The sequence below is a fragment of the Homarus americanus genome, unplaced genomic scaffold (assembly GCF_018991925.1).
Source record: "Homarus americanus isolate GMGI-L3 unplaced genomic scaffold, GMGI_Hamer_2.0 scaffold57010, whole genome shotgun sequence".
Classification (NCBI taxonomy): Eukaryota; Metazoa; Arthropoda; class Malacostraca; order Decapoda; family Nephropidae; genus Homarus; species Homarus americanus.
In genome coordinates this window covers 50768-63500 of record NW_024726957.1, presented here as the reverse complement: position 1 = coordinate 63500, position 12733 = coordinate 50768, and the positions used below count along the sequence as shown (strand labels likewise).

The following is a 12733-nucleotide window of genomic DNA, read 5'->3' as shown; positions in this document are numbered from 1 at the left end:
ATCATCTGTATATGTGAGCATTAAATATTTCCTACTAAAACACTTTCAAAACTAAATTCAAGTATTCCAATAATAATAAAATAATATAACATAAATGATAGATTATATTATATACTGTTATAAATACTGAGATATAATTAAACTATAAATAACAAACACTTATTAAAGATGTATAGGTTAACAATGGTGTAAGGTTGGGCAACAAGAAATAAATTAATATATAATTTATCTTTTATTTATTATTTAACTTTATGGTAAAATAAATATGTATTAAATTACTTCTATGAAAACTTTTTAATATTTAGGACCTTATCTATGTGTGATAGATAGATAAATGGTTAGACTGATAGATTGATACAGATAAATAGATGTGTAACTATTTTACCCAATATCTATCTTATTTCCCTTTATCTATCTATCTATCTTTATGTCTATACGGGAATCTATTACAGCTGTGTATGTATGTGTGTGTGTATGTATGTGTGTAAACTTTAGTGTGCGTGTGTGTGTGTGAACTGAAAAGGGTTCAGGCTATGGATTCCGGGGTTCGGTACAAGGGTTCAATGATTCAGTACAGTACAAGGGTTCAATGATTCAGTACAGTACAAGGGTTCAATGATTCAGTACAGTACAAGGGTTCGATGATTCAGTACAGTACAAGGGTTCGATGATTCAGTACAGTACAAGGGTTCGATGATTCAGTACAGTACAAGGGTTCGATGATTCAGTACAGTACAAGGGTTCAATGATTCAGTAATACAGTACAAGGGTTCAATAATTCAGTACAGTACAAGGGTTCAATGATTCAGTACAGTACAAGGGTTCAATGATTCAGTACAGTACAAGGGTTCAATAATTCAGTACAGTACAAGGGTTCAATGATTCAGTACAGTACAAGGGTTCAATAATTCAGTACAGTACAAGGGTTCAATGATTCAGTACAGTACAAGGGTTCAATAATTCAGTACAGTACAAGGGTTCAATGATTCAGTACAGTACCAAGGGTTCAATAATTTCAGTACAAGGGGGTTCAAGGGTTCAATAATTCAGTACAGTACAAGGGTTCAATGATTCAGGGTTCAATATTCAGTACAGTGATTCAAGGGTTCAATACAGTAGTACAGTACAAGGGTTCAGTACAGTACAAGGGTTCAATGATTCCAGTACAAGGGTTCAATATTCAGTACAAGGGAGTACAAGGGATCAGTACAGTACAAGGTTCAGTACAGTACAAGGATTCATAATTACAGTACAAGGGTTCACAGTACAAGGGTTCAAGTACCAGGTTCATTCATAATACAGATTCAGTACAGGGGGCTAAGGGATTGTACAGTACCAAGGGTTCAATCAATTCATTCAGTACAACGAAAAGTTTCCAATAATTAAGGGTACAGTGCAAGGGTTCAATACAGTATTCAAGTACAGTACAAGGGTTCGATGATTCAGGTACAGTAAAGGGTTCAATAATTCAGTACAGTACAAGGTTCAATGATAGGGTTCAATGATTCAGTACAGTAAGTTCAATAAGGAAGGGTACAGTACAAGGTTCAATGATACAGTAAAGGTTCAATGAAGTGATTCCAGTACAGTACAGGGTTCAACATTCAGTACAGTACGGTAAAGGGTTCAATGATCAATAATTCAGTACAGTACAAGGGGTTCAATAATTCAGTACAGTACAGTACAAGGGTTCAATAATTCGGAAATTCACACAATGAGGGTTCATTAATTCAGTACAGTACAAGGGTTCACGATTCAGTACAGTACAAGGGTTCAGTTCATAATAACAGTACAAAGGGTTAGATTCAGTACAGTACAAGGGTTCAATGATCAGTACAGTACAAGGGTTCAGGGTTCAATGATTCAGTACGATACAGTACAAGGGTTCAATCAATAATTCAGTACAGTACAGTACAAGGGTTCAATGATTCAGTACAGTACAAGGGTTCAATAATTCAGTACAGTACAAGGGTTCAATAATTCAGTACAGTACAAGGGTTGATTCATCCAGTACAGTACAGTACAAAGGGTTCAATGATTCAGTACAGTACAAGGGTTCAATGATTCAGTAATTCAGTACAGTACAAGGGTTCAATGATTCAATCAGTACAAGTATTCAGTACAGTACAGGTGATTCAAGGGATTCCATTACAGTACCAAGGGTTCAATAATTCACAGTACAAAGGGTTCAATGATTCAGTACAGTACAAGGGTTCATGATTGAGTACAATTACCAAGGGTTCAATGATTCAGTACAGATTCAAGTAATATAGTACAAGGGTTCAATGGTTCGTATTACAAGGGTTCAATGACAGTACAGTACAAGGGTTCAATGATTCAGTACAGTAGGTTCAATGTTCAGTACAGGGTTCAATAATTCATTACAAGGTTCAATAACAGTACAAGGGTTCAATGATTCCAAGGGGTTCAATTTCAGTACAGTACAGTATGATTCAGTAATACAGTACAAGGGTTCAATGAATGAGGTTCAATGATTACAGTACAAGGGTTCGATGATTCAGTACAGTACAAGGGTTCAATGATTCAGTACAGTACAAGTACACAGTACAAGGGTTCAAATGATACAAAGGGTTCAATACAGTACAAGGGTTCAATGATTCAGTACAGTACAAGGGTTCAATGATTCAGTACAGTACAAAGGGTTCAATGATTCAGTACAGTACAAGGGTTTCAATGATTCAGTACAGTACAGGGTTCAATGATTCAGTCAAAGGTTCAATAATTCAGTACAGTACAAGGGGTAATTCAAGGGTTAATTCAGTACAGTACAAGGGTTCGATGAAGTACAGTACAAGGTTCAATGATTCAGTACAGTACAAGGGTTCAATGATTCAGTACAGTACAAGGGTTCAATGATTCAGTAATACAGTACAAGGGTTCAATGATTCAGTACAGTACAAGGGTTCAATGATTCAGTAATACAGTACAAGGGTTCAATGATTCAGTACAGTACAAGGGTTCAATGATTCAGTACAGTACAAGGGTTCAATGATTCAGTACAGTACAAGGGTTCAATGATTCACTACAGTACCAGGGTTCGGTGATTCACAAGAGGGGAGGAGGAGGGGTTCGGTACTGAGGGGTCGACTGGAGGAGGTAGTTGGCAACACTGTCAGTAGATGTTTTGGTTGAGGCAGCTCCAATATGGCAATGTACCTCTGTTGTTTTCGTCATTTATGTGGTTCAGCGCCCCATACTAGTGTACCCATTAGGACTACACCCACCATTATACTCGATACCGGGTATATGGGCAAGTATAACTAGTATAACCTTTAATTAATAGGGGGTTATGAGGTGTAGTGTACTGGGAAGCCTATGTCATGGGTGGTTGGGTAAGATTATTGGTATGTGGTTTTGATTGGTGATTGATTGATTATATTGTGGTTTTTATTGGTGATTGATTGATTATATTGTGGTTTTGATTGATTGATTGATTATATTGTGGTTTTTATTGGTGATTGATTGATTATATTGTGGTTTTGATTGATGATTGATTGATTATATTGTGGTTTTGATTGTATGTGGTTTTGGTTGGTGATTGACTCAGATTATATGTGGTTTTGATTGGTAATTAACTAAGATTATACGTGATTTTGTGATTTATTTTTTGATGTCATTGTGTTAGGGTTAAAGTATATGAGTTATTATTAGTAAAGCTTATCAACCACATATATAAGTAATTGGTGATTGTGTTGACTTATGACTAGGATTAAGTTATTTTCTGATGTATATATTTTTATTATACAGGCAGGTGAAATATACTGTATATGTCCTTTTAAAGTATAACTGTATATATGGAAAGGTGGTATATTTCTAGTTACCGTCATCCCTGTGTTTAGATATCGAAGCTGTGTGATTTCCGGCGGATATGAAGGTCCAAATCTTTCAAAACTCGTCGAAACCATCGTTAAGAGCTTAGTTTGGATATCTAACTTAACCTAAACTACCCTAACCTAACTTAACCCCATCTAATCTAACTTGACCTAACCTAATGTAATATAAGAAAAAGTTCATAGTAAAAATAATTCTATCGAGTGTTCATATTTTCCATAGGTCTTTGGATGATACTGTTTAGGTTTAGGTTAGGTTAGGTTTCAGTCAGGTTAGGTTAGATTTTGACAACTAATTAAAATCTTGTCTAATTTCAGGACATGAAGTAGTAATCGTTAAAAATGGCATCAGAATTTGTGGTACTGGTGGTGCACTTGGCAACATTCCCATCCTACAGAACAAAGCTTATTTTGAGGTGAAATTACAACAATCAGGTGAGTCGACTGTAACTGTACCGGGGATTACACTTCATCATTTAGAGCACAGTACTGTATTAGTAATATGCTTACCTCTCCCCACTGTGTCCTGGGTTCAAGTCCTGGCCTGTGATATGAGAAGGGTGTTATCCAGTGCGGCTTTCAGTACCTAACATAGCAGTGGGTTTTTTTTTCCCAGGTGCTAAAGTTTCCTCTTGTGCAATAAAAGTCATAATTAAATAAGTAAGAACAGTTTTATCACCTTGTAGAAAACAGATGGTGGTAGGAGACAGGTGGTTGTACAGACAGATGGTTACGAGGACAAGAGGCATTACCACATCTCTCTACAGTACTAGTTATAACCCTGTCGTCTCTCCTGCAGGGGTGTGGGGCGTAGGCATCGCAACACGCAACACCAACCTCAACAAAGTACCTCTGGGGGAAGACGCTCAGTCGTGGGTGTTGTGTTCTGACGGCACCGTGCGACACAACGGCGAGGAAAAGTACAAAATTGGCGACATACCACAAGAAGGAGATATAATGGTGAGATGATTACTGACAGCTCGTGTAAAAGTGTGTTTATCTGGCATCACTGCTAATTCCCTACTGATGCATATATATATATATATTTATCACCTTATGCCAGCAGCAACTTTAGGATGGTTAGGTTAGGATGGGTTAGATTAAGTTTGGATGGGTTAGGTTAGGTTAAGATGGGTTAGGTTAGGATGGATATATATTGATCAATTTTATACACTTCAATACCCAATGTTTATTCACCAACAGATTATTCCCAAAATATCATAAAATGTAAAAAAAAAAAAAAAATTCGAAAACCAAAAACCATACAATTAATGCTCATTATTTTTTTAGGGCATTACTTACGATCACGTCGAATTGAATTTCTACATCAACGGCAAACCCACGAACACGCCGGTCACCAGCTTTAAGGGAACGGTGTATCCGGCTCTGTATGGTTAGTTCGGTGAATATTCTTCTCGTCTCTCTCATTAACTCCTAATGTACGGGTTTCCCAAGGAGGTGAATAAAATCGCCGGGTGTTAACCAAATGAAATATTAAAGAGTGGCGTCATCGTTGAGAAGGGTTTAAGACTGACGGGAGGGGGGTGATAATAATGATGCTCTTTTGTTTGGTTAGGTTAGGTTTTGGTATCCATTCAGTAATATTTCAGGTACTGTATATTTGTGGGGTAAAATCGTATTATATTGATTTTTATAATTTTTTTTGCTTAGGGTTCCAACAGTTACTTGGCTTTGTAATTTGAGGGGTTACAGCAGTGTCCAGGTGTTGGAGGGATGGTGAAGCGCCCTGGACAAGAAGTAGAGAAGCAACACACAAAAAACACCATATATAGTTTTATAATGATATAATAAACACACAAGTTAATTTCTCGCTTGTTTTGTTCTCTCAGCAGTGGCTAATAACAGGGTACCGGTAATGAAACATACTGTAAACATTCTCGTCGACAATCAATCAATTGACTCTGTTTACGTTTCAGTCGACGACGGAGCCATAATGGACGTCATCTTCGAGAACTTCAGCCACGGTCCACCTTCAGGGTACGATTCTATTATGGTAGAGAAATCTTTGTTGGAAAACGATTAATGATAACCGTACGTCCATCTCTATCTTCCACTCCTCCTGTGTGTGTGTCTGTCCCATATAGTTCATCCTTGACCTAAACAATGGTAAATAATATCAGATTTATCCCCGAGTGATCGCTAGGAATATTCATATCATATCTTTAAACTTTGTGAGTTTCCCCTTTGTATAATCTCAAAGTTTATGATCATTACAAACCCAAATTGAAAAGTTGACTTGATTTCTTATGTTTATATTATGGGAGAGCTTAATTGGACAAGGGTTTAACGTGCTTATTAACGATGTGTAATTCATGGATCGTTGGTGGATATAGTGATTCCAGAGGTGATTGGGGGCTTGTGGTATGTGATAGCTTTTGTGTGGTACGTGTCTGTGGCGGCAGTCTGGTGTAGATGATTGAGTCGGGTGCAGGAGACGATGTATTGTGGGGCAGTGCAGTTGTGTGTAATGCTTCAGGTTGGTACAGTAGTGGGATTACCTGAAGGTTAAGCCCCCCCTCCCCCCGCATGTGGTGCCGCCTCCGAGCTGAATAAAATCCGTCTGGAGTTGGTTCAATAGACAGTAGCGTCCCTGTAGTGAAGAGGTTCAGCCCACCCATCTCATTTCACCTAAAATTTATCACTAATGGTAACCTAACCATCTCATGTTAATACTTCTCATTAATGTTAACCTAACCAAACACCCAGAGTAGTGTTAGGGTGTTTCATCATCAGCTGAGGAGTTAATCTCCAGGTAATCCCAGCAGAGTTTGTGTTGTGGTCTTAACATAATAAACAATATTTCTCTCCCTCGTGCTTGCGGTATTTACTTATCCCTTGTGTTAATATCTGGCCAGAGTAAATGAGCATTACAATTATTTACTTGGCCATTTTGCTTCAGTTCTTCATAATGTATCTTGTGTTATGACCTCATGTTGGGAGTGTGGGAAACAGATCTGTCTATACTGTACTCTACTTGTGAATGTCTTAGCAGGCTTCAGTGTAAACCATCAATTTATGTGATATTTATGTAACAATATACATTCTCTAACCAAAAATTTGAATATGTGATCTTTAATTGTATTGTATATATATTGAACTGTGGTATTGTAATTTATGAAAAGGCATTACAAAAATAAATTTCCTTTGTCAGTAAATGAGGATATATAATTTAATGGGATCCCAGGAGGTGTGTGTCGTGTCGAGTTATTGTAACCGGTATCTCATAACACGATGGCCGTACGTTACACCCCAGTATGTCCGAGTGAACGTGTGTACCGTGCTGGGTTGTGTCGACTGTAAATACTATCACAGCCTTTAAACTAACCCAAAAAACCTTCCCAGTGTATATATAGGGTGTCAGAAAAATGCCCTTGTTAACCTTTCTGCCCCCCCCTCCTTTCCTGCCCCTCTCCCTGCCTCCCTTCCTGCCCCTGCCTCCCTCTTTCCAACTCAGTGTCTCAGGGAGCAGGTAAGGACATTTCTCCGAGACACCCTATAAACTCCTTCATTTCTGGGACCTTGAGGAAGCACTTTACCTAAAACACCTTTAATAACTCACAAGTGGATGAGTTACAAGTATTTACTGGAGAAAGTCACACTGTGTACATGGATGACAAGTCCACTGTGTACACGCATGACAAGTCCACTGTGTACACGCATGACAAGTCCACTGTGTACACGCATGACAAGTCCACTGTGTACACGCATGACAAGTCCACTGTGTACACGCATGACAAGTCCACTGTGTACACGCATGACACGACACACGAATGACAACAGTATTGATTTAGGTTTATTCGTAGTTTTATTAAGATATACTAAGGTACCACTAATATTAAGGGTTAAATACCAATCATCTGTCATTTAAGAATCTTTAAAAAGTTTATTTCATTTTGTAAAACATTAAGAGTTTAAGGTATTGGTAACATATTCTTGAGGTATGTGTCGTATTTTTCACTTAAGTTCAGCATGTATGGAGTTGATTCACACGAGAAGTTGATCGATTTTATTTATTATGATTTACGACTGATGGTTCCAGACTCGGGCAATACCACACACGCCCTCTCTCTCTCTAACTGTCTTTAATCGCTTGAGTACAAGGTCATCACTGAGTTCGATGGATTAGACTAGAGATTAAGACTTTTTTTAAATCCCTTGAGTACGATGTTAACCCCATGAGTTGTCTTTCAAGAAATTAAGTCATTGTATTCATGTGGTCAAATTACCGTACTCAAAGGGTTAATTTATCATGCTTATGGGGTTAAGTTATTATACTGAAAGCGTTAATTTATCATACATTTGAGGTTAAGTTATCATACTCGGGTTTATATCATCGTATTCATGTTTATATCATCGTACTCAAGGGGTTAACAAGTGTGTGCCGTCAACAAGAGACAAAACTCCTCCTCTAGTTTACCCCGATACTGCACACAACTCGACATAAACCCCAGGAATCATTACAATTCAAAAGTTACATTATTACGGTGAAGCGACTCTCAGCAGTGCGTCCTGTCTGGCGATTGATATAGAACCGTGTGTGAAGAGGTTAAGTGATAGTCTTGATCGAGAGAAGCAGTGCAGGAGATTAACTATGGGTACTTGTACAGTCCCTTGGAAAAACGTCAAACTTTCGTCCTTTTCTGATTTAATAACTTCGAGCGATAATTAAATGAGTTTCGAAAGCACGGAAGGGCATAGTAGCTCCGTCTTTTGGACAAGATATCCGAATTTGTTTCCAGTGACTGTTGCGGGCGTGTGTTTTGTCTTATTTGGGGTTTTGAGTTACGACCGAATCGACTTGCAAACAAACGGGGTCCAGGAACGTAACTCTGGGGGCCTTCTGTGTATAAGTGACTCGGTATGATTTTAATACCGGGTGTTATGGGGTCATGATAGCGTGGACTTAATGTAAACAGACGGTACTGGACTTGTTCACCGACTTAGCACATTATACGTACAGATGAGAGGAGTTAAATTTTAGCAACATTACAGTAAAACCTCACTAAGGCGGACTAATTGGGGGGAAGAGGTGTCCGGGACAAGAGGTTGTCCATCTTAGAACAAATTTGTCCAAAAAGACCGTCGTTTTAAACAAAAAACCAAGTACAAAGTTAATATATCCAAGTTCAATGAATGAAATACATGTTATTAAATCAAAAGTAATTTACACAAAGTACTGTACACTTACTCCTGGTTCACTGATAAGGTCTTAAGACTTAACCTTCTCATCACCCTTATGAATACCAAACACCTTCCTAGGGGCTCTGGTTATTGTTTAATTTGTCAATATGAATGTTACTTCAGCCTAAGGTGAATGTACTAAATGTATTAAAATGATAATGACATAAAAAACACCCAAAATACAGTACTGTATTTTAAGGCAGGAGTATTTAGGAAAAAAAAAAGGTGTATTTTCCTCCTATAGTTTTCTTTAAATAATATACAGAACTGTACCAGGAAATGTGAGGAATAAATAAAATTAATACCAACAAAAAATACTGTATTGTCAAATGAAAGTTCATTACAGCCGCCATTTGCATATTACTCCCCGCTTCACCATAGTAACGAACATCAGCCGTCACGCCTATTCCCTAGCAATGCCCCCTCCTCCCCCTACACTCTACTGACCCTCGATGTAATGGACCCTCGATGTAATGGACTTTCATCTCTATAAAGTTCATGAGATTGGGGTTTCACGTCTAATGTACCCTCGATATAATGGAGTTTCATCTCTCTGTAGCCCATTAAATAGAGGTTTCACCGTAGATATTTTCCTACTTACTAATTGATCGTGAAGGTATAGTTGTGTGATTGACCTTGGTCCATAGGCACTGTCCACCTGTTGTGTGTACCGAGTCAGGAAGAACTGACCTGGTCCACAGGCACCGTCCACCTGTTGTGTGTGAGTCAGAAGAACTGACCTTGGTCCATAGGCACTGTCCACCTGTTGTGTGTACCGAGTCAGGGAAGAACTCAAACAAGATTAGTCCAAACAGCGAGTGAGATGTACCAGGATTGTGTTTTGGATTACGTGATTGTTTTTTGTAACTGTAGTGATGATTGTGTTGACTATATACAGCATGTACTATAGGTTGATTGCCTCACTTGCTGTTGTGTATTGTACAGAGAAGCCTTGATATAACGGACCCTCGATATAATGGACTTCATATCTATACACAGTAGTTCGTTAAATGGAGGTTTCATATCTAACGGACCCTCGATATAATGGACTTTCATCTCTATATAGTTCATTAAATGGAGGTTTCACATCTAACGGACCCTCGATATAATGGACTTTCATCTCTATATAGTTCATTAAATGGAGGTTTCACATCTAACGGACCCTCGATATAACGGACTCTCCTCCATATAGTCCGTTATATAGATATTGTACTGTAATGATTAATGTACAGACACACACACACACACATAACTGAGTATTTGTTGATAATTATTGTAAAACTTTCCTATATGATGCTTTAATATAACTAACATAAAGTACATTATATATGAGGAGCTTATATGAACAAATAGCTACGTCTTATATGAACAAATAACTACGTCTATAAGTTTACAAGAGAACACAACAAGTTTATGTAATATACAAAGAAATATAATGGTTATGTGTTGCTTATGTTTTACGGCTGCAGCAACACAACTAAACTGGTGGTAAGTTGTGTCTCAAATGGCCATGTCCTGTCTCAAATGGCCATAAGTCCTGTTAATCTATAATGGCTGCAGCAACACAATGGTAAGTTGTGTCTGTAAATCCTTGTTAAAATGGCCAAAAGTCCATGTCTAAAATGGCTGTAAATCCTCAAATGGCCATAAGTCCTGTTAATCTATAATGGCTGCAGCAACACAACTAAAATGACTGTAAATCCTTGTCTAAAATGGCCATAAGTCCTGTCTAAAATGGCCATAAGTCCTGTCTAAAATGGCCATAAGTCCTGTTTATCTATTATGGCTGCAGCAACACAACTAAAATGACTGTAAATCCTTGTCTAAAATGGCCAAAAGTCCTGTTAATCTATTATGGCCACACCAGAACCAAAATGGCCACCTAGATAAGATGATATATAACAGTAGAGAATAACACAAGGTCACAAATACCATCCACCGTCTCCTGTAGCAAAATAACGTAGATCTGGTAATACTGTATTTCATCTCTCTCGTAACATTCCGTGTAAGTTATGCTAAAAAAATAATATATATTTCTTACGTGTTCGTCTCTGCAAAGGGTTAAAGCACATGGGGGTTGTTGTAGTGAGGTTAAATTGAAACCTCTATATAATGGAGTTTTATCTCTATATAGTTCGTTAGATGGGTTTTTTGCACCTAACGGACCCTCGATATAATGAACTTTCATCTCTATATAGTTCGTTAGATGGGGGTTTCACATTTAACGGAACCTCGACATAAACTTCCCTCCCCCTACAGTTCATTAAATAGAGGTTTCACTCTTTCTCTCCCTTGAGGATTCGTGCGTGAAATTCCGTTTGTTTATTGCATTTTGTCGATTTATAAACAAACCCCAATACCTCTAATACGACGCCCCATCAGCTGCCGCCCCCCCTGAGGTCTTGACGAAGGTGATCTCTGAATATATATGATAACAATTATGTAAGAAAACACTGACAACATATCCCACAAGAGTAGTTTTTGTACTGTACCCAATGTTTGTATGTATGTGGACATGACTGATAAGGTAAGAGTCCATGTAAGGAGTCTCTGCCATATTATTATTGTAACTTTGAAATTAATATGATTGTAAAAGTAAATAATATACTGTACTATAAGTCTTGGTTTAATTTAACCTTCACTGCTTGTTAAGATGGGGATTAAGTGTGTTTTAATCCTTTGATGGTGGTGGTTTAAGCCTTTGATGATGGTTTAACCCCTTGATGATGGTGGTTTAACCCCTTGATGATGATGGTTTAACCCCTTAATGGTGGTTTAACCCTACAGTTTCCCCCTGTACTAACACTAAACAATAAAGACCATGTCAAAGTGCTTTGTGTGTGTGTGTGTTTATGAGCGAGTTCTGCGTGTAAAGTTTTTTTGGCAAAATCGGTGTTTTTACAAATTATCCAGTCAATTTGTAAAGAAACCAAGAGTATAGTAATTTTACAAAATGACCTTAAATGTTTGGTCATTTTGCAAAAAAACACCAAAATTAGCCACTTTTTAAAATCACCAATAATCTCGTCGGTGTAAGATCTCCAAACAGGTGAGAGCAACTATCACTCAGACCTTTAAACTACCTCGTTCATCACTTTAAACACTGTTCATGACTTGGCGTTACACCAACCTAGATTAGCCAATCCCGAGGCGGTGAGGTAACTTCCGCAACAACAGGGTTCCTCAGCTTGGCTCTCGTCGTGACCAACTGTGGATCTATCAAAAACCTTCAGTTATCTTCCATCCAGTTAATGTTTTTAAGGCAGAACACTAACAGGGAATATTGGGAGGTTCTACTGCATTACAACAAGAAATTTTACAAATACACTGACAATATTTTTGGTGATTTTGTAAAGTGGCTAATTTTTATGTGTTTTGCAAAATGACCAAACATTTAAGGTCATTTTGTAAAATAATAATTCTTTTGGTTTCTTTAGAAATTGACCAGATAATTTGCAAAAACACCGATTACCCACCAAAAAACCTAACATATATTTCTGCTGTGTGTGTGTAGGTGTTTATGTGTGTATGTAAGTGTATGTTTGACCAAGACAATACAGTACACACCAACCAGGTACACATAACACATAGGCAAACACTAAATCACCATGAAGTCTTATTAAACCACATAAGACTCTTCACCTCATAATGTTGGACGAGGGACAATCACATGTAGTAGC

The 12733-nt window shown here is 37.8% G+C and overlaps 1 protein-coding gene across 2 annotated transcripts; it reads left to right on the top strand.

Annotated features, from left to right (window-relative positions):
• The first annotated feature begins 3121 nt into the window (after positions 1–3121).
• LOC121865735 (SPRY domain-containing protein 7-like) lies at positions 3122–7027 on the top strand. 2 transcript variants are annotated; one of them, XM_042365268.1, is made up of 5 exons: positions 3122–3271; positions 4170–4286; positions 4651–4811; positions 5142–5244; positions 5789–7027. In XM_042365268.1, exons 1-5 carry the CDS (start codon positions 3166–3168, stop codon positions 5893–5895), a joined length of 594 nt encoding a protein of 197 aa, XP_042221202.1. In that variant the 5' UTR covers positions 3122–3165; the 3' UTR covers positions 5896–7027. The 2 variants fall into 2 exon arrangements, with proteins under 2 accessions (XP_042221202.1, XP_042221203.1); XM_042365269.1 differs by lacking the exon at positions 5789–7027 and adding an exon at positions 5523–5671.
• Positions 7028–12733: the final 5706 nt, after the last annotated feature.

What these genes read in the sequence shown, in the direction of transcription:
- LOC121865735 (XM_042365268.1), top strand. Translation starts at nt 3,166, where the DNA reads ATGGCAATGTACCTCTGTTGTTTTCGTCATTTATGTGGTTCAGCGCCC. An exon ending in ACTCGATACCGGGTATATGG is followed by an intron (nt 3,272 to 4,169) that starts GCAAGTATAACT and finishes GTCTAATTTCAG; the next exon opens with GACATGAAGTAGTAATCGTT. An exon ending in GGTGTATCCGGCTCTGTATG is followed by an intron (nt 5,245 to 5,788) that starts GTTAGTTCGGTG and finishes TTTACGTTTCAG; the next exon opens with TCGACGACGGAGCCATAATG.